The sequence below is a fragment of the Geotrypetes seraphini genome, chromosome 2 (genome assembly GCF_902459505.1).
Source record: "Geotrypetes seraphini chromosome 2, aGeoSer1.1, whole genome shotgun sequence".
Lineage (NCBI taxonomy): Eukaryota > Metazoa > Chordata > Amphibia > Gymnophiona > Dermophiidae > Geotrypetes > Geotrypetes seraphini.
Window position 1 is genome coordinate 113,496,754 of NC_047085.1, and position 22,973 is coordinate 113,519,726.

General features: G+C 43.5%; 1 protein-coding gene across 6 annotated transcripts in view; it reads left to right on the forward strand.

Moving 5' to 3' along the window:
* Positions 1 to 22,973, forward strand: part of TOX (thymocyte selection associated high mobility group box) — a 650,413-nt gene that overhangs the window by 306,683 nt on the left and 320,757 nt on the right. For all 6 annotated transcript variants that reach the window (XM_033933702.1, XM_033933701.1, XM_033933696.1 and 3 more), the window contains one exon: positions 21,760 to 21,825. In XM_033933702.1, the coding sequence (XP_033789593.1) occupies positions 21,775 to 21,825 (51 nt within the window). In that variant the 5' untranslated portion in view covers positions 21,760 to 21,774. The remainder of the gene's footprint in view (positions 1 to 21,759; positions 21,826 to 22,973) is intronic.

Below are 22,973 nucleotides of genomic sequence, written 5' to 3' on the forward strand. Positions count from 1 at the left end.
ACCTTCTTCAAATGGGTATTTATGAGAAAAAATGTTCAATCTAGTCACTATCTGAACAACATGAATAACTATAGCATCCAAAAATAGCTTGCATAAGCCCAGAGGCATTATAAAACAAGCAAGGAATGTTATTTTTAGGTTGAAAACTGCGACTATGTCTGTAAGTATTGTTAATATTACAGAGTGCGCAGGGGAGAGGACTTATTCAGTCACTAATTTGCAGAGAAAATAAGAAACAGAAATTGCAGAGGCATTTATGGCTGGCAGTGATCCACTACATTTTCCCTATGTGAAAAAAAAAAAAGAATTTGTATATTGAATTATCCTGCTACGTTACATATATTTTCTGAACCTAGGCTATATGATATATAGCACTATGTCTTAGCTCAGGCATCAGAATGAGGGAAGCCACAGGAACTATGGCTCCCCCCAAAAATTGGTGATCAGAAGAGTCATTTATGGCTCTACTCCCCCATCCACCTCCCTCCAGCCGCTGTAATTTTAAATCTTCAGGCAGGCACCATGCAGAATTTCTGCAGAATGACTTCCGGGTCAGGCCTGCTCGTTGACGCTATGCGGTGGCTGCTGGAAAATTTAAAATTACAGCGACCGGGGAAGGTAGGTGGGGGAATTGGGAGCTGGAGAGAGAGGTCGTGCCACAGGATTCTGCTGGGGCTAGAGCAGAGCCTTTGGGCCCCCTCCCCCTCCAAATGAAAAAGCGTTCAATGCCTATGGCTCAAATCATTGGTGGTTATAATTCTGCATGGACCAGAATAAATGCATTGTGCTTTACTGCTAACAGGGATAGAAAAAGTAGTGCTGTGTCCTTTAAAGAATATTCAGTTTTAATTAAGAGCGTATACAATATCTTCTAGAAGAAGTCTTTAAGGTTTCAACAGAGTTCTTGAAGGGAAAAAAAGGTAGACTTCCAGACTGTAAGGAAAAATCCTGAGACATTCCTCCAATTAATTAGGAAAACCAGGGCTGGTGATAGAGGGGTGCAACTGAGCTAATTTTCCTAAACTTCCTTACCTTTGGAAATAAAACATAAGAGCATTTGGATTGCAGCACCAGGTCCAACCAAAGGTCCTCCTCGATTCTAGTACCCTGAATAGAAATATTTTTTCCTTTTTTTTTTTTAATCTTTATTGATTTTTAATCTAAAACAGTGTCATTTAAATGAAAGAACAGTAGGTATTACATACATTACACTAATATCTGTACAGATAACAAATATATCATTCAAGATTTTCAGTTTCCCTACATATAATAGTAATAAAATATAACATAATATAATATATAGTATAATTGAAGAATAAAGTTACCCAAATGTCTCCATCAATATTTATCCCCCCTCCAACCCCCACCCCCATGGATGTGTAAAAGTAACTGAACAAAAGGAAAAATAGGATAAATATATTATTATTATAATTTTACAAATTTAGTCAATGGACTCCAAACTTTATTAAAAACACCACTAAGTCCTCTACACTCTGCATTAAGGCCCTGATTCTCTAAAAGTGCGTCCCGATTTTAGGCAGCTGTAGACGTCCTACAGCTGTCTAATCAGCCAATCGAGATGCACGTTTTTAAAAAAAAAATGCTCCCCAGGCAGGCCTGAAGGCGCCTCCGGGAGCCTAGGGAGACCCGCAAGATGCCTAAGCTCGTCTAAGGGCCTTAGGCGGGCCTTAGGCAGAACCTAGGCGGCCCTACGCGTCTCCCTAGTAGATGAGAAGCTTAAAAATGTAGGCCAGCAAAATGCTGGTCTACATTGTAAGTAGACGCGGCCGCTATACTTATCGCGGCAAGGGATCTCTCTGCCGCTATAAGTATAGCGGGCCGTGGCCCCTGACCGATCACTGGCAGGAGGGTGCCCAAACCCTCCTGCCCGAAGACGCACCCCCCTCCCCGACACTACCGACCGCCCCCCCCCGAAACTACCGACCGCCCCCCCGATATTACCGATCCCCCCCCCCCCCGACAATATCGGTCGCTGGCAGGAGGGTGCCCAATCCCTCCTGCCCGAAGACGCACCCCCCCCCCCGGCGCTAACAACCCCCACTCCACCAAACCTGTTCTTACAGATGGGTCTTGCACGTCAAGCAAGCAGGCACGCCTTGTCGAAATGAGGCGGGCCCGCCCCTTCCCGACCCATCCCGCCGAAGCCTAAGGCCTGATTGGCCCAGGCTCTAGAAGCCTGGACCAATCAGGCCTTAGGCATAGCGGGTCCGCCCATCCCCACTTAATCTAAGGCCTGATTGGCCAATCAGACCTTAGACTTAGTAGGGATGGGCGGACCCGCTATTCCTAAGGCCTGATTGGTCCAGGCTTCTAGAGCCTGGGCCAATCAGGCCTTAGGCTTCGGCGGGAAGGGGCGGGCCCGCCTCATTTCGACGAGGCGTGCCTGCTTGCTCGACGTGCAAGATCCATCTGTAAGAACAGGTTTGGTGGAGTGGGGGTTGTTAGCGCCAGGGGGGGTGCGTCTTTGGGCAGGAGGGATTGGGCACCCTCCTGCCAGCGACCGATATTGTCGGGGGGGGGGTGATCGGTAGTGTCGGGGGGGGGGGGCGGTCGGTAGTGTCGGGGAGGGGGGGTACATCTTCGGGCAGGAGGGTTTGGGCACCCTCCTGCCAGTGATCGGTCAGGGGGCCACGGTCCGCTATACTTATAGCGGCAGAGAGATCCCTTGCCGCGATAAGTGCAGCGGGCCGTGTCTAATCTAACCCGATTCTCTAACCCGCGTCTGTAACATGGACGCCGGTTACAGAATCGGGGTTTAGTTTAGGCCGATTCTGAATAGGACGCCTCTCCCGGGCATCCTATACAGAATCAGGGCCTAGGTGTCTTGCGGGCCTCGCCTTCAATATAGGCGGCCTGCCTGGGGAGCATTTTTTTAAAAAAAACGTGCATCCCGATTGGCTGATTAGACAACTGTAGGACGCCTACAGCTGCCTAAAATCGGGACGCACTTTTAGAGAATCAGGGCCTAATTCTTTCATATCTATACGTAGTGCATACGTTCACCCACCAAAAAGTGTAGCTTATTCTATCATGGTTCTTCCAGTTACTCCTGTCATAATCATAAATAGACGACTCTTATATTTATCTAGAGTGGGTTTCACATGTAAAATTGTTCCACAAATTATAGCCTCATATGATAGTGGAACATTTGAATCCAAAACTAAATTTATTTGTCCTCAGATTGACTTCCAGAATATAAATATAAACGGACAAAATATAGCAGATGATCCAAAGTTCCTATATCAATATGACAATGCCAGTATCTAAAAGACTTAGAACTATCTATTTTATTTAATCGAACTGGGATCCAAAAAATCCTATGTAACAAAAATAACCATGTTTGTCTCATAGATGCTGACGCTGTACATTTCAATCTCCAAGTCCAAATTTGTGGTCAACGAGACACAGAAATATACTGTTCTATCTCGATGCTCCAGATGTCTCTAAGACTATTTTTTGGCTTTTTATTCAAAAATCCAGAAATCAGTTTATACCACTGGGCAGCCTGATGTCCTACTAGATCAGTTTGGTAGCAAAGGATTTGCAGGCTGAAATAAGTTTTTAAATTTTTACATTCAGGGAACCCACTCTGAATAGCCTGCTTCAACTGCAACCACCTATATTGTTGAGATTTTAAAATTCCAAATGACTGTTGCAGTCATGAAAAATCAAGCAGATTTCCATTAGAAATAACGTCATCTAATGTCCGAATACCTGCCTGCATCCAATTCTTCCGAGTGTTCCCTCTAAGCTGCGCTGGCGTGCGCTGGCGCACAAAATATTACATCCAGCGCACAAGTTTCACGTCACAGCGCACGGCGGGGCAGGGCGGCGAGAGGAGAATCGGGCGAGTTGGCTCATAACTTGCTGGCGCCCGATATTTGTAGCGCACAGCGAAAAAAATTTTGCTCACAACACCCGCCCGCTTAGAGGGAGCACTGATCCCAGCACCGCCTATTTGAATCTTGGAGTTTAACCATAAGGACTGCAAAGTAGACTTCATTATGGGAACATACGTCTTCACCATTCCCCCTTTTATACTTGGTGGTCCAGCGCCCTTGTCTTACTTTTCGGCCAGCAGTGATAGAAATCAGCAGCGCAGACATCAGGAGCAAGCTTTACGCTCTCCCGCTCAGCCCCGCGCTGCTTTCTGAGTGGCTGCCGTAGGTTTTCACGGGACAAACGAGAACTTATGGCAACCATTCGGAAAGCAGTGCGGGCTGAGCGGGTGAGCATAAAGCTTGCTCCTGACATCCGCGCTGCTGATTTCTTTCACCGCTGGCCGGAAAAGCCTGGAAGAGCAAAGGCTGCCATGGCAGGCAGGGAGGGAGAGAAGCCGGCTGGAGCTGATGGAAGTTTTTAAAAGGTACAGTATGGGGGGGGGGGGGGCTGGCTGGTTTGGGGCTGGCTGGCCTGGGGCTGGCTGGCTGGCTGGCTGGCGGGCCTGTGGCTGGCTGGCTGGCTTGGGGCGGGCTGGCTGGTTTGGGGCTGCCTACTATTAGACATGCCCACCACTTTATGTACCCTGTCCCTGCCTACCACTAGACCACCAGAGGGGGGACAGGGTACAGAGCACACCATTTGGTTCAGAAATTTTTTTCTTGGTTTTTCCTCCTCTAGAAGTGGGTTCGTCTTATGGTCAGGTGCGTCTTATGGAGCAAAAAATACAGTAGTTATCAACATGAGATACTATTAAGACATTTTATTTTATCATTATATTTATTCAGTTGCATGTTCAAATATAGTTTAGCCTCACTTACAAATAACTGAGGTTAACTGTTAAATAATGTCTTAACAGTAGCCTTCACTGATAACTTCCTTCCTAAGGTGGTTATTTGAATTAGAGAGGCCATATTTTTCTTCAGATTGAGGCAGTTGAGTGTGATATGATCAGTTGAGTGTGATCAGTTGATAAGATCAGTTGAGTGTGATAAGATCAGCTCGACTAGTTTTTGGACAGTGATTCAAACAGTTCTACTTCCACATCTAGATTATTGCAACTCTTTATATTGCAACATCACAAAGAAAGGACTTCAGAGGTTGCGGCTACTCCAGAACACAGCAGCTAGACTGATTTTCCGTAAGTCCCAATTTGAGAGGGCCATTCCGCTGCTGATAGAACTACACTGGCTGCCAGTCAAGTATAGAATTCAATTTAAAATTGCATGTATGGTTCATAGGGCTATATATAGAGAAAGCTCTACTGGGCTAACTTCAGCCATCCAAGTTTCACACTCCTTCTATAACTCAAGAATGACTCAACACTATAAATTACCTCTTCCCTCTCCACATCGAGTTCGGAAGAAATCACTCTTTGAATCCACATTTAAGTTTCAAGGCCCCAAAATTTGGAACTGTCTCCCGGCCTGCTTATGTCAGACCTCCACCTATCTTCAGTTTAGGAAGGTGCTAAAAACTCATCTGTTTTCATTATAGTCTTGCTATGATTCATAATGTCTATGTTGCTAACCTTATTAATCTTATGAAAGCCACAATGATTCCCAGTTGATATTTGCGGGATATAAGAAACAATATGGTATATTCATGATTTTGGAAATGTGTAAATTGACATGTATGCTTATATCCAGATTTTAGAAAGCTGGAATATATACTGTAGATCCTAATTATGACTATATGCGCATGCCAAGGGGGTGTGGTCTGGGCATATTTTGGGTGGGACTAGGGCACAGCTAAAAATTATACAAGTATTCTCCATTTCTAAAGGGGAATACATAATGGTGAAATTCTGTCTGCCTGGAAATTCTATAAGAGCCACCTAAAGTTAGGCACCTAAATAAACAGGTGCCTAAAGTTAGGCGCCTAACTTAATTAGTTAATTGGCTTCAGTTATGAGCTTTAACAAGCCAACAAATAAATTGAAATAAAAAATTAATTGGGAAATAGGTGCCTATCTTAGGTGCGATTCTACAAAAGATATGCACCTATGACATGGTGCGTAGCAATGCCTAACACCATAGTAGGCATGTTTAGGGGTGGAGAAGAACTTAGGCACTGCTAGGTGCGATTTTCTAAAGGACTTGGGTGCCTATAATGTAGGCCTGTAAAACCTTGGCCTGTATTACAAGTGCCTAAGTTTAAAGTTACCGCATTTTCCCCCCTCCATAAGACATACCTAACCATAAGACACTCCCTAGATTTAGAGGAGGAAAACAAGAAAAAAACATTCTGAACCAAATTCTCCCTGCCAGGTTCTGCACCCAACCCCTCACTTCTTGCCAGGCTCTGTACCCTGTCCCCGTTCCCTGCCAGGCTCTGTACCCTGTCCCCGGGACAAGACGGGCAGGGACAGGGCATAGGGCAGGCAGGACAGGGCACAAATGTCAAGGCAGTAACAACTTTAGAAAAATAGACAAATATAGTGCAAAATATAGACAGCAGATATAAATTCTTAAAACTGACACATTTTGATCACTAAATTGAAAATAAAATCATTTTTCCTACCTTTATTGTCTGGTGATTTCTTTCTTTCTTTCCTTCCTCAGGCCCAGCAATTGTCCCTTCCTCCCTCTCTCCTTCCTATTTCCCCCTCAATGCCTTCCAACCTTTGTCCTCTTCCTCCCATCCCCACCCCGTCTGGTGATTTATTTATTTATTTCCTTCCTCAAACCCAACAATTGTCCCTTTCTCCTTCCCTCCTATGCTCCCCTCACTGCCTTCTAGCTTTCGTCCTCTTCCCCCCCCAAGCCTTCCTGCCCGATGGATTTACTTACCACCCGCTGCTGCTGTGAGGACACGTCGCCAAAGCAGCAGCAGCGGGAGGAGGGGCGGACTCCTGACTCAGCAGCACGGCACCCAAAAGGGCCAGGTGGGTGCAGCGATTGCAGGCTGCCGGCCCAGAAGCCTTACCCCCGACGTAGTAGCAGCGTGGCACCTGGATGGGCCAGGCGGGTGCAGCGATTGCATGCCACCAGCCCAGAAGTCTTACCCCTGATGTGGTAGCAGTGCAGCACCCGGATGGGCAATTGGCTTGCCCGGACCTTCTCTCCAACGTCAGAATTGAGGTCGGGGGGTAAGGCTTTTGGGCCGGCAGCTTACAATCGCTGCACCCGCCTGGCCTTTCCCATCTTCTAATTTTGGCAGTGAGCAACCAGAAGCGGCAGCGGCGGGCGAGGGAAGGTCCTGGAAGATAACGGGGGGGATTTGGTTATTCGCTCCTTAGTACGCACCCTTTTTTCCACCCACTTTTTGGGGTGGAAAAAGTGCGTCTTATGGAGTGAAAAATATGATAGGTGCTGCTAGGTGCAATTCTGTAATTGGTGCCAAAATATGGATAGGTGCCTGACTTTATGCGGATATTATTTTAAGGGCCAGTTACAGAATCTGACCTGATATGTCCTCTGAGATGAGTAACAGGATTTACAACTGCTCACAGGGACATCTAGGTTAATCCAAAGTGATCATTTTAAGCAGTGCTCACCTAGGAATAGAGAAGGGTGCTTCCTATACCTTATAGTGTTTTTTTGTCCACTCAGAGAGCAATAGTGGGAAAACACCAAATATTATAAAAGTATTCCTACTTTTCCAATGGATAATAATAATATTATTTCACCCACCTAACATTTATATATACATGTAAACATTAATACTAGGTGGAAATCGCCTCAGACTTAGAGCGTCTATAACATAGAGTGTTTTCATGCACTGTAGGGGTGTTTCCTTATTTGCACCTGAAGGTTAGGCCTCTCTGACATCATCAAGCTTGAACCATTATTTGCAAGCAATCATTCCAGCCTGAACCATGCAAGAAGAGAAAGAAGAAAACATCTTTGCTGTTCTGATGCCTGATGCATTCTGGGTATGTACCAGAACTGTATTCTAGTCAAGAACATCCGCCATGCCTACATGCTCAGCATGTGTGAATCTTGGGGGAGTCATGGCTCATGTGCTGGTCTTATCTAACGAAGGCGCCTCTGTTTCACGGCCTGAGCGAGACTCTATACAGAAAGGCTATTCATCTAAGTTATGTTTCTGGATTGGTCCGGAGAGGTCATCTGATGAACTGAGTGGAATGTGCCTAATTATTAATTTAGTCTGTGTTAGGATGTGAGGGAGCTCGCATCTTATCATAGGTGTTTTCTGCACATCTTCTATAATAATTAAGACCTGAAAAGTTATCTCTTGTGACTCTCTGCCTGAGAGAGAGAAACCGGACTTTTTATACATCTGGGTTCCATCACATAAAGGAAACCTTTGCTGTCAACCTAATTTACAGCTTCTGCAGTTGCTGACGGACTGTTCCTAAACAGAAGAATTTTTATATCTGCTAAGCGGAGGAAAGACGTCTTCCATTTCACCTGATTCTGTGCTACGGCCTAATTGGATGGTTAGAATAAGGAATTATATGTCTTTTCAGCTGGGTTAGAGAGAGAATTCGATTGTCTTTGGGACAAGGTTACTTAAGCACCTGTGATGATAAGCTATATTTCTAGTTGCTGCTAATCAGGAATTATTATTATAGGGAATTATTTAGAGTGTAAGAATTAGTTTTACTCATTTATCTAACAAGTGTGGTGTGATAATTATGTACTGAGTTTCATATATGTATTCGGATATTTTGTGACCAATAATTATTATTTGCTACTGGCTTATGAATTATATTTTTATATTTATAATAAAGTATTTCTCATAGCCTGGGTCTCTATGCTTCTTAGTATAAACTGGCAAAATAACGAACCTTGGGTAAGGAGATTATGGTTCCCCTAGAAAACTAAGATAGACACGTAACTTGTTTATGTACCTGATTAGTCATCCATAAATCTTACGACAGCACTCTGAATATCAATCATTGGCTTTTATCCACCAATCCCCCAGAGTTGATTTCAATAATAATTTAATCCTAACTCTCTACATTTGAAATTTTTCTAAAATACTTTTATAATATATGGTGTTTAATCCATTGAGGAATATATAGGGTGGGGAAACACACGTGTAATAATAATAATAACTTTATTCTTCTATACCGCCACAATCTTGCGACTTCTAGGCGGTTTACAATCAAGAGTGCTGGACAATCAGCAAAATACAATAAGTAGATATTCAGAGGAAATACAGAGATCAGAGTAGGTTTCTAAAATTGCAAACATACACGTCTGTATCTTCTGAAATACCTACATACACAATATTTTAAATTCAACTTGATATTCAATCGGCAACTGATGCAAGATTTTAGTACAGGTTTCACTGATTCAAACATGTTCATATTAAAATGTTAGCTGCAGCATTCTGTGCTACCTATAAAGGTCTAATAACAATAGCAGGTAATCCAATATATAAACCAGCCAATATAACATCAATAATTTATAAAATACTTTTTCACTATAGCCGCAACAGCCTCCTTCATAGACAAATACAGGCCCTAAATCACTCTTAAATGTCGGAGGGACCTCAAGAATTTAATACCATGTCCATCTGTAGTAGCGCTTAAAAACATAACTTTTGTCTCATCCATATTAAGACATAATTTATTAGCTAACATCAATTTTTCATTTGCTTCATCTAGCTTCTCACTTTCAGCCAAGCACACACTTTGCAAACAAAGTGCAAAATTGTACACACAAGATCATGGAATAAGAGGGAATATGCTTTGAAGACATGCCACCTCTCTGTGAAGCATTTTGGGATGCTGTAGACCTGAAAGCAAGAATTCAGTAAAACCAATATTTGTATTCTTTCACAAAACTCTACAGTGCATAGAACAAAAATCTCCAAGCATATAAAGTCTAAAAGTTGAACAGAATGTACTTAAACATAAAATTACATTTTCCAGTTTAAAATTTTCAAAAACACCTCTGTTCCAGCTGTAATAGCTTCAGCCTGAGGGGAATAATGCTATTCATTGTATTTCTTTCTAAATGCTTCTTTCATGGTAAATTAGAATGGAGCTTCAGTAGAAATACATTCGGCATTAACAGAGGTATGAAAGGAATTTTGTTGAATATCAAGGGAATTCTTAATAATGCGATACTATGAATTTATCTATCATCACAATGACAGCAAATAAAAAAAAAAAATCAACATTTTACATTTACTAGGTTTCATGAAATTAAACACTCTACTTATGGAGAGTCATTTTATAAAGGATTTTTCATGCCAGTTAACTCCAGGATCAAGGCAGGAGTGGCCTTCAATGCCAACTCCAGCAGTTGGAAATTAGGACTAGAGCTGAGCAGACTTCTACAGTCTGTGCCCAAAAATTGGCAGGGAGAGACAGAGATTAAGTATACCACTATTTAAACATGAAGAAGTGGAACCTGTGCAGAATGCCAGATTAAACTCTGGCCACCATGATTGACAGCATAGACTACCCCCCCCCCCCCTCCCTTTTAAAAAACTGCACAAGAGGTTTTTAGCGCCGGCCAGCGCACTGAATGCTCCTACACTCATAGGAACTCTACAACCGTCAGAGCAGCGCAGAGCATTCAGCGTGCCGGCCAACGCTAAAATCTTCTTGCGCAATTTGCACACAATTTAATTGAGTAATGAACCGCTTAGCGCCAATTATTGGGTGCTAATAGTTATCGGTGCATGTAAATTCTTGTCTGCGGATCTGAGGGCCTTGGGTAAGTCATGAACATTCCGAGAATCTCCACAGAATACACCTGATCCACGCCTAATTTAGGCGTGCGGATTTACACCAGGTTGCAGTTGGTATAAATCCTCGTGCCTAAAGATTTTAGGCATGGACCCTGGCACCAGGCACTATTCTATAAAAGGCACCCAACTCAGAGTGTCATTTATAAAATAGTGGTTAGGCCCAAATTCTCTAACCGGCGCCGTTTTCCGGGCCTACATTTACAGGGTCTACCTTTGATGTGAATCATGCTTCGAAAGGCACTTTAGGCTGCCTAACACCACTTCCGGCATTAGGCGTGATTCTAGTGCTGATATTTTTAGGCGCCATTAGGAGCCTTGAAACTCAGTTAAAAAGTCATTTAAACGCTGTTTTTTTTTACTGAGCTTGGGTGTCTACTGGCACCTAAATAAAGCAGTGCTGTTTAGTGCACTTTTTTTGTGGGCTGATTTTTCGGTGCCTTATCTAGTTTGATCCTGTGTGTATAAAATTAAACATGTAAAGGGCCTCTTATAAAATCACCCCATTTGTTATGCATATAAAAGTAGGTACAGTGACAAGTTCAGAGGTGTAGTTTTGGCAGACCATGGTTTAAGTACACATATGGTACACATATGGTTTATAAAATATGCATAAATGCCCATACTTGACCAGTGTACATATAAGGTGTAAATGTATACTAGTGCAATTTAGCAATGACTGTGCAGGTTCTCTGAGACTAATTTTTCAAGACGTTTTCATAAAATGACCTCAGCCTAGGTGTCTGCTTGGTCTCCCTTCTCAAGTGACCTGGTTATAAATGTACCCTCTAACTCCCTAATCTTATAAATGTTTGCACACAATTTGACGCTTGCAGCTGGATTCTGTATATGTTGCCCAAAGTTGGATGTGCAATTTTGGGCATGGACAGATTTTGTAATTGGGCGCCTAAAAAGATAGGCACTTAAAGTTAGGCAACTATTTCATGTCAGTCACACTTAGGCCCTCTTCTATTAAACTGCGTTTGCAGTTTTTAGCGTGGTAAACCGTGCTTAATGGCCCGCGCTGCTCCTGACGCTCATAGAGTTCCAGGTTTGGGTGGATGTAAACCCAGCCTGGACAGGACAGAAGAGGACACGTCATCTCACCTTGGGGAAGGGACAGATCGCTCCCTTCCCAGCTTATCACTAGACCACCAGGGCTGTAATGAAGGCCCAAGAAGAGACCTGTAGTGGGTCTGGGTTTGGTGGTTCTCAAATGTAAACTAAACCCCCCATTTTTGGACCATTGTTTTGGCCCAAAAATCTCAGTTTATATCCAACTATATACAGTACATGCAAACGCATCATTAGAAAATTCATACTTAGCACACATATTTTAGGCATCTAACTTTAGCCAACTTGTTCAGAATTACCCCTGCTGGATGTGGGGTTGCTTACATGCTGATACTGTCATTGGAATGCTTTTAAAATGCCAAGTCTGAAATTTTTGCACTGGCGTTCACTTATATATTCTCATAGTGTCTAGGGTTACCAGATTTTCTGACATAGAAACCTGGACACATGGCCCCGCCCATTCTGTCCCAACCCCACCTTGTTCTGCCACCAGTCCCATCCTGTTATGCCTCAAGCCCCACCCCATTATACCCAAGCCCCAAAGCCTTATCTTTCTTCTCTGACCTCCAGGCTATGTCTGGAGGGCCTCCGAGCATGCATGGATTTGTGTGACATCATCCACACATGATCAGAGGCCCTCCAGACGCGGTCGGAGGTTGGGGCTTTCCAAAACCTGGACAAAGTACCAGATTTTGGAAAGTCTGTCTGGGCACCCAGACAGCCCTCTAAAAAAGGACATATCCGGGTTTTTCTGAATGTCTGGTAACTCTAATAATATCATCACTAGCTTATTTCTGACCTGAAGAAGGCATTGTGTTTGAAAGCTAGTTAAAAAATGTATTTAGTCCAATAAAAAATGGAATCAGCTTATCTTCCTTTTTTTTTATTTTATTCCTATGAATTGATTTGCTTATTCAAATGCTATTAAAGGTTTTCATAGCTAGAACTCAAACTCTGACAGCACTGTGCTCAAAGAAGCAGGCTATTTTAAGCACCATAGCCCTCCATCCTGCGGGGGAGGTGGGGATACATTTCCATGTTTCTAAAGTTATGTTTACAGCATAGTATAGGATTAATCTATCAATATTGTGACGGGGCCAGGAATAAGCCTAGCACTGGCAACCCGGCTCCCGCCCCAGGCGCAAGTATTAGCGCTCTTTGGAGGACTACTCTGGTATAAGAACAGCAGAGATAAAGAAAAGGAAAAAAAAAAACCTTCCACCAACAATTGCCAGTTCTAAGTTTTATTATCCAGTTCAGTTTGCACTGTTTCTGATACAACCACACCAGCTGATGATGCTTGGAAAAGGTTTATCACAAACAAAGTTCTCCTTTTAAAGCAAGTCCTTGCTTCAATCAGGAAAGAACACCCCCCCCCCCTAAAAAAAAATAAAAATTCTCCTTTAAACCAGGGTTTCTTTCTCACAATTCAGCTGCCATGCTTTGTACAGTCCTGGGCAGCATTCTGGTTTCAAGAACTTATATACAAGAGCCCCAATGGACCAGCCGGCCCTGGGCTTTAGCTCCACGCCTTTTAGGCTTGGTACAATTATTATATTGAGCCCTTTGTTTCTTCAGGAAGTTCTCCCCACCTGACTGCCTGAAGTATGAATATCCCACTGACCCTTCTTATTTCTGGGCAGTGGGCAGGGAACCATCCACCCTTGTTTTAATGGTCTAAGACAGTGATGGCTAACCTTTTTGAGCCCGAGTGCCCAAACTGCTGCACAAAACCAAAGAATTTCCTCAAAGTGCCAGCACGTCAATTAAACCTTAATAACAAGATTTTAGTATCTAAAAACTCTTTATAAAGTTGCCTGAACTATGTAACATCATTTTTAAAGGTTGGAATCTTTGTATTGTCAGAGAATCAATTTGATTCACAATCCTTTGGTTTTCATTTCAATTTATTGGCAATTTATAATGTTTTAATGATTTCATTCATGGGCTGAATACACACATACTTTTCTCTGTCGCCACACTCTTTGACCAAAAGATTTGTAAGCCTGCAACCACGTCAAGGTAGACTCTTTCAGCAGCTCCCCTCCCTCCCCCTTACCTTTGTGGCCAAGTCAAAATGATCTACCAACAATAAAATTTTAAAAACACAAAGCACGCTGTACGCAGAGAAAATGTTAATTATCATTTATATTCCGCGGGTTTTCAAAGAGGTCAAGGCAGATGACTTTATGCAATGTCACCTCAGTAACAACTATACAAAAATAGACAAATATTCCCCCTCCCTTTTTACTAAACCGCAATAGCGGTTTTTAGCGCAGGGACCTGCGCTGAATGCCTCACGCTCCTCTTGAAGCTCATAGGCTCCCTGCGCTAAAAAACGCTATTGTGGTTTAGTAAAAGGGGGCCATAGTGCAAAATATAGACAGCATATATAAATTCTCAAAACGGACACATTTTGATCACTAAATTGAAAATAAAATCATTTTCCTACCTTTGGTAATTTCATCAGTCTCTGGTTGCACTTTATTCTTCTGACTGTGCATCCAATATTTTTTCCCTTTTTTCAGCCTCCTGTATGCTTTCTCTCCTCCAGATCTCATTCCCTCCCCAAACTTTTTCTTTGTTTCACCCTGCCCCCTTCTTTCTTTTTCTCTCTCTCCATACCCCCTTTCATTCTGTATGTCTGTCTTTCTCTCTCTCCATGCCCCATTTTTCTTTGTTTCACCCAGCCCTCTTTCTTTTTTTTTTTTTGCTCCCTGTCCCCCCCTTTCTTTCTTTCTCCTTGCCCTCCCCTATGCCACCACCATTGGGAAAATGCTGCCGCTGCCACCGCCACTAGGGAATAGGCTGCCACTGCCGCTATCAGAAACAGGCCGGTGCCGAGTTCGCCCTGCTTCTCTTCCCCATGGGGCCGACCAACTCTCGCCGCTCGACGTCAATTCTAACATCGGAGAGGACGTTCTGGGCCAGCCAGGCAGCGATTGGCTGGCCCAGAACGTCCTCTCCGACATCAGAATTGACACGGGTGGCGAGAGTTGGTCGGCCCCACAGGGAAAAGCAGGGAGAACTTGGCACCAGCCTGTTCCCAATGGCGGCGGTAGCACTCAAGTGGCTAAAGAGACGCAGTTTGCCAGCCTAGGGAGAACACTGGAGGGTGGCCAGCTGTGCACCCCCTTGGGGCGTAAAACCGGGGCAGACCGCCCCCACCCCCACCTTGGTATGCCACTGTCTGTACCTCACTCCCTCCCTATGACCAAAAATTCTCCTTTCTTCTATTCCCCGTGTACACAACCATCTCTTTCCCTCCCTTCCTCTCTCCCAAGTCCTTGCCTTCTGTGTCCAAAAACACATTCCCTCCCCCACCTCAGCATCTCTTTTCCTCCTTTCCTCTCCCAAGTTCATGCTTTCTGTGTCCAAAAACCCATTCCATCCCCCACCTCAGCATCTCTTTCCCTCCCTTCCTCTCTCCCAAGTTCATGCCTTCTGTGTCCAAAAGCCCATTCCCTCCCCCACCTCAGCATCTCTTTCCCTCCCTTCCTTTCTCCCAAGTTCATGCCTTGTGTCCAAAACGCACTCCCTCCCCCTTTTGTGTTCCCCATTTGTCTCCCAGCCTATCTTAGCAACTTTCTCAGCAAAATGTAGCTCGAGCCGCGTAGGCTTGTCTTCTATTTCCTGCCTGTCCCGCCACGCACACATAGCCGATCGGAAATCTTCCCCGACTTCAGCGCTGACGTCGGAGGGCGGGCTTTCGGGGAAGATTTCCGATCGGCTGTGTGAGCGGCAGGGCAGTCGGAGTAGAAGACAAGCCTCGCGGCTCGAGTTATATTTAACCCCGCGGGTCCCCCATCGTTCCCGTTCAGTTCTCTCTCCTGTGCACCCCCTGGTAGTACTGCCCTGATGGCGGCCCTGTGCGTGCCAGCTGCAAGGCCTTCGCGTGCCACAGTTGGCACGTGTGCCATAGGTTCGCCATCGCTGGTCTAAGATTTCCCTCCCAAAGTTTCCACTATCAGGGATGTGCAATGTCAGGTCACTGAATCCACTGCTGGCTTTATTTCTCCTCCTAAGGTTAGTTAGCATTACCCATCCCCCACTCACTAAGCTTTGCTTGCATACAGGGATTTTGGTTTAATTTCTACCACTAACCAATCCTCACATTCACACATCAAACTCTCATTCATTATACAGTCCCACCTAAGGACAGAAATGTTTCTTTTAAGTAATTTAGGCCATTGTTATATAAAACAAACTTTCATTCCCTTCCCCCACACAATACCTTACTGACTCATGCTGCATTCAGACATATAGGGGTCCTTTTATCAAGGCGCAGTAGGGGTTTAACGTGCTGAATACCGCACATTGACGAGGCATTAGTTTTTTGGCTTGCCGCAGGGGTTAGCGCGTGATGAAATGTCCGACGCGCTAACCCCCGTTGCGCACCTTGATAAAAGGAGCCCATAGTCTAAGGCTTTTGGGCTGCAGTCCATTTCATTCCCCTCAGAGATATCTCCCTCTACTTCCATAAGGGAATCTTCACTCTCTGAAACTGGGTACAAGCTATCGTTTGGAGCAGCATTGGGCCATCCCTGCTCATGGAGCTTTTCCCATCCAAGAAGAAGCAGAGTTTTGTCAGTATGGAAGTGCTGTGGAACAGGGGGTTTCTTAGCAGAAGGCAGTAAGAGAGAACTTCCTTCCAGGTTGCTGATTGCCTGTCTTTGTTCTCAGCTGGCTTTGATTTATTCTGCTGTGTATCTTTCACTGGTGCTCTAGCCACTTTCTTTCTGTCAGCTCCACCCCTTTCCTTAACCCTTGCTGTGTCAGATTGCCTGACCAGAGGTTAAGCTAGAGAATTAACAGATGATTTATAAAAGGGATTATAATGACTTGGAACAGGTATTCTGTTCTTCTGTGCCATCCCTCCTCTATTCTGCCCTGCCTGTCTGATCTTGGCACTGGGAACAGGATTAATGGACAGCTTCCTTGGCTTAGGAATAGGCACATTTTTTTTAGTGGCAGGGTTTAAAGCAGGTTTTGAACCCGTGACAGGGGCTTTCCTGTCACAATATTCAGTGACAGCTTTTAAAATATTGACTGCCATCCATAAAAGGTGTGACCTCAGACAATTGGTGCACCCTGGTTTAAATTATAATGATGGGAGATTAAGTTATATTGTCTAGAATCCCATGTTTCCAACTTTGGCAATATGATTGCTGATTAAGTTCAAATCTGATGTGAAGAAGGTACCAATCGCTTGTGTTGAATAGCCAGGGTAAAGAAATCTGACATGCTGATTGTGTTGAGATGTTGCTCATTTTAGAGTCTGTGTTGGAGATAAGGCCCAGGAATGAATAATAGGTTTTTCTTCTGTAGTATATTCATGAATTCTGACTGGTTTGGTCCATCTGGAAATCTAGTTCTCAAAAAGAAAAGACAACAAATACCATTGTTTGTATGACTCACTCCGTTTTCTGAAATTTTTGTGTTTTTTTAGTAATATTTTATTGAAAATTTTTCAAATACAAATATAAACAAACAAAACAGTAAGCTGCATACTTCATGTCATGAAGTCCTTTATAATATGGTCATATAGGATTAACATTTATATCCTTACAAAACTTATCCAGAGGAGCCCAAGTTCTAGTGAAACTAGCAATATTATTTTGTTTGAGTGCAATTATTTCTTTGTATTTCCTAATGACACATAGTGATTCCACCATTTATGGAAGTTAAGCTTAGAGTTATCTTTCCAATTATAGATAATATGGTAGATGACTAATGCAATCATGAAATCAAAGATTTTTTTGAATGATGATGGGTATCTGGGTTTGAGGAATGCGGTATGATGGATTTATAAGACAAAGGTATCATATTATTCATATGAATTATAGAAAGAATTCTAGTCCAAACTCCCGACCAATAAATTTGAAAGTTAGGACATGCATAAAGGAGGTGCAAGGTTTTCTGATATTTCTGACTGAATTAGGTAACAGGTGCTGATATCCATAATGAATCTGTTGTGCTTTCCCTGTTTTCCCCATTCCTTCAAATAAGAGGTGTCAAGCCTCTATCCTCAGATAACATAATGTGCAAATTACCAATAGCATAGGACATTATACAGACAAATCACCTAAATATTTATGGTGGCAATCCTAAAAAGCAGGCCTGGTTGCTACCCTAGGGCAGTGGTTTAACAAACATTTTGGGGCCTTCTCAGTTCCACTTTTTTGTTGTGGTCAAACAATTAAATTTATCTTGTTCATAAAAGGGATGGAAAGCCAGAAGATTTTCATTTAATGGTGTTTCCAGAAATTATCATTTTGATTTATTTTCAGTGGCCATTTTTTTTGCCTAGGGAGAAAATTCATTAAGGCCTGGATTGTCAAAATGGCGCTGTTCGGAAGGCACTGATAGGCACCCAATTGGCGCCTATTTTTTTAAAATTGGCCATTAACAGTGTGGTAATTGACCATGCCATTTTAAACCAATTAAAAACTAATTAAGAAAAAAAGCAGGCGCCTACAAAAAAGGCTGAATTACGTTTACACAGCTGGGCCTAAGTGCACATGTTATTGGAGGAGGCTACCATACTTTCTGAAACAGTGCACATTCTTTTCTTGATAGCATGCGCATGCTCAGTGTTCACGCTTACATGATAGTTGTGCATGTTGAATGGCACGTTCTCTGGAAAAGAGGGCACACTTTCAGAAAGCTTGAGACCATTTTTTGAAAGCAATGCACCTTCATTCAATAGGCTGCACATTATTATCCTTATTATTATGAATTTTTGTATATTTTCTGCTCGTTTTCGGGTTTGAACAACATGTAGTGGCATCTTGACGTTTCCTACATTGTTGCAAATAACAGCCCATCCCTGGTTCATAATAGTAGAAAAGACACAGACTGTATAAAACAGGGGTGCCAAATACGTCGATCGCGATTGACCGGTCGATCGCTCAGGCAACCCCAGTCGATCGCAGAGTCAGGTTCCCTTCCCTTCTGTTTTTTTTCCCCCTCCTGACTGGCCCGCCTCTTGAAGAACGCAGGCCAATTAAAAGTCAGCTCGTTCAGTCCCCGCCTCCCTCCAGACCCCCAGGCTGCCGCTGCTGGTGGAGGAGGAAGAGGAGTCCTCGGCGCAGAGCAGGCGGCAGAGGGGCGTAACGCGCTCTCGTCCTTCTGGCAGTGGACATGCTTGAAGGAGCGGGGAAGGGAGTCGGGTTTAGGTAGCAATCGGGAGGGGTGCTGGTCATGGAGCCGCTGGCTGGGAACATGTTGATGTAGTCCGTGAAGGGCAGCTTGCCCTCATTGCTCTCCACGGAGAGTTTGGGGTTGGCCCCATTGGTCCACATCTTTGCTGTAGTCGATGGGTGAGCAGCTGCCGCTGGGCGACATCCGGCTTTCTCCCTGGCCTCCCGGTACTTTAGCAATTGTTGCAGATTGCCATTGGTCTCAGGAGCTGTCTTCCCTCTGCCGCGGTCCTGCCCCCTCTTCTGAGTCAGAGGCAGGATCGGAGCAGAGGGAAGACAGCTCCTGAGGCCTATGGCAACTTGCAAGGATTGCTAAAGTACCAGCGATCCTCTCTGCAGGCTGCTCCCTGCAGGAATTAGGTAAATGGATGTGGGAGGGCAGGGAGGAACACGCTGGCCTTCCGGGGGAGGGGGGGGATCAGGGGCAGGTCTTCAAGGGGTGGTGGAGGCCTTCAGGGGTGAATGTGCAGGCCTTCAGGGGAATGTGCTGGCCTTTGGGGGGACAGGCAGGCCTTCAAGGGGTGGGGTGCAAGCCTTCGGGGCCCTAGTGTGGAAATACACGGATGGAGGGAGGGAGGGAAGGGGGGGTCAAAGAGACGTGATATGCCGGACTTTGGGGGGAAGAAATAATGGGTCTAAAAACAGAGAAGTGGGAGAGAGATGGTGAATTTAGGGAGGGAAGGAAAACAAAGGGAGAGAAGTTGGACACAAGGGATGGTGTGGAGGGGGGGAAATAGATACTGGATAGGAGTGTAGTTGGGAAAAGAAAGGGAGAGATTGTGGACCCTGGGGTGGTGGGGAAGGAGGGAGAGATGCTCAATGAAAGGGTAGTTGAGAAGGGTGGATCTGTGGATGGAGATGAAAAAAAGGAAAGATGCCAGACTTCAGGGGAGAGAAGGGAAATGGAAGGGGAGGACAGAGATAGAAGATGGATGGTTAGCACAGAGAAAGAGAAAAGAAGGAGACCATGGCAAGCAAGTTATCAGAAGACAACCAGAGCCTGGGGCCAACAAGATTTGAATAATGTCCAGACAACAAGGGTAGGAAAAATGATTTTATTTTCAATTTAGTGATCAAAATGTGGCCATTTTGAGAATTTATATCTGCTGTCTATATTTTGCACTATGGCCCCCTTTTACTAAACCGCAATAGCTCCCTGCGCTAAAAACTGCTATTGCGGTTTAGTAAAAAGGGAGGGGGTATATTTGTCTATTTTTGTATGGTTGTTACTGAAGTGACATTGCATAAAGTCATCTGCCTTGATCTCTTTGAAAAAAAACCCAGAATATAAATGATAATTAACATTTTCTCTGCGTACAGTGTGCTTTGTGTTTTTTTAAATTTTATTGTTGGTAGATCATTTTGACTTGGTCATTTTAAAAGTAGCTCGCAAGCTCAAAAAGCCCTGGTATGAAACAACACGATATTTATTCAACATACTCCCGGGATACAGAAAGTGGATGAGATGATCACGTTTCATCAGAATTGGCTGCGTCAGAGGCAAATCAGTGGTTCCACAGCTCTCTGCAAAATCCCATTTGGGTACTTTCTGTATCCTGAGAGTATGTTGAATAAAGACTGTGTTGTTTGATATGGGCTGCTTCTTTTCTATGGGACTGGGTAAAACACGGACCTCACGGACTCCAAGGACCCTGCAGATCTTAACTGCACACTTTTTAAAAATCTGCTCATCTTGGGGGTGAGCAAGATTCGTGAGGTCTGCGGCAGTTAGAATGAGGATTGTGCTGACACTCTCCTGTTAGATAGGCATAGTTCAATCTGCTGTATCGTACTGTTCGTCAACATTTTGAGATTCCTTATTTTGTGCAGCTTATTTGTATCTTGCCTTGTTAACATTTCCTGTTCTTGCTGTATATTAAAATCAATAAAATCTTTAAACTGAAAAAAGAATGAGGATTTCTGCGGACCCCGCATCATGGCCGCCTTCTTTATAAGGTTGTGTGCTTTAGCTCCGCGGGGCCTCCAGGTGAAAGGCATTTGGGGCACTAGGGTGCAGAAAAGCTGGGCACAGCAAAAGGAAGAACTAGGGTGAGACTCCAGTATTCAGTGCCATAAATCTCAATCACTGACGGCAAAGAAGCCAGCAAAGGTAGACGTCAAAAAGAGGGTCTCGCAGACCCCACGGAACTAAAAGCGGCCATGGCGTAGGGGTTTTAACTCCCGCAGACCTCACGGTTCCTGCTCACTCTCAAAATGAGCAGATTTTTAAGGGCGTGCGGTTAAGATCTGCGAGGTCTGCGTTTTACCCCGTTTCTACTCTCTACGTTGGATCTAGTAGACCGGCTGCCTTTTTGTTTCCTTATCCCTTGTTCATAATAGGCCTGCATGCCTAAAACATATCCAACTATCTTTTCAAGTACAAGTTAGGCACGTTTAATAAAGGCATTTTATAATGTGCTGGAAACTTTTAAAAACATGTTACTTGTGGTGAATGACCGAGGTTATGTGTTGAGATGTCTTTCTAGGCTCTTCTCCATTGTTTTCTTCCCTATTTCTCTTAACACTTCATTAAGAGTAACAGCAATATGCATAGATAGTGCACAGAATGAGCCATTTTGTTTGGTAACAGATTGCAGATGAAAGGAAACCATTCTCTCCTTGCTAGCTTGCTGTAATTACTAGTGCGCTAATTACCCCAAATCACTGACATCCAGGGTCAATAAGGATGACAGCAGGAACATCAAAGACAAGATGTGCAAAAACAGCGACAATGCCTTTCAGCACAATCTCCTGAACCAGACACTGGTAGTTTCATAGCTACTGCAGAAAAAAAGAAAGAAAGAAAAACCATTCCCAAACGCTGAATGTTTACTGTTATTTCATTTTGCAGTTTGACGGTGACAACATGTATATGAGCCTGACAGAGCCAAGCCAGGACTACGTGCCAGCAAGCCAGGTGGGTTAATTAATCTTCTCTGCCTTGTTTCAAATCGTAATTAAGCAAATTCAAAGACTTGCATTGCAAATGAGTGGCACTATCAGTAACTGCGGCAATCAGGAATAATCATAATTTATAAACAAAGCATTTAAGCCTTGTTTCCACTTAATCAGATAGAGCCGATAAAGCCCCAGAGTTGGCATTTTGTTGTAAGCTGCTACCTTGCTTCCTCTCTAGCACGCGAACAGCTGCTTTGCCAGCGTGATCTTTCCTAAACAGTTGTTTTACCTTTAGGAAATAAAGTCTTTACAGGTGCAGCTTATTTGTGGCACTCACCGCAGAGAAGTTACTCATTATAAGCTACGCGTATCAGACAATTGCTTTCATATTCATTGCCAGGCCGGTTAATGTTAATAGAAAGCATGTGACTGAGGGTTAAAAGTAAAGCTCCCACCAGTGTCAGTAATCAATTCATTATCAACTATAATGATTATCTTCAAATGCATCTCTGGGGCTTACCATTAACACCAGACAGTGTGATTTTATCCCAAGTCTACTGTGCACTTTTTTAAAGTTGGCATCGCCTTCTACTGTATAATAAATAGATCAATGGTGGTAGTAATTAATCCCCTTGGGAAATCTTACCCTCAAAGCTAGCATATGCTCACATTAACAAAAATGTCTCCTTGGTTACTATTGTACTATTCAGTTTGTAGTAAGTGTTAAGAAAGGACAGACATATCCTTTGCTCTACTTTCATTTTATGGCCAGAATTAGAATGTAGAATGTATAGATTATTAAGGAAAACAAATAGGGAAAGAAGAGATTTGCCTTAATATGTAGCAACAAAAACACAAAGTTAGAGGCAAATGAGATGTTTTAAAAAATATATATATATATTTTATTAAGTTTCAAAATATTAACAGTGCAATGTACAAAATAATAAGCAGACATTAAAGCGTGAACGCACATACAACTTACAAGTAACCATAGAGAATCATTTTCTCTCCCTTTCCAATAAATAATCATCATAAATATCAAAGATCAACCAAACAGTTACCTAATTATGGTAAAAAGTCACAAAATCATAAAATGTCTCATAAAGTCTCCTAAGAAGTCCCAACTAGGGTCCCAGTTTCGGCATCCTTCCTCAGCGGACTGATAAC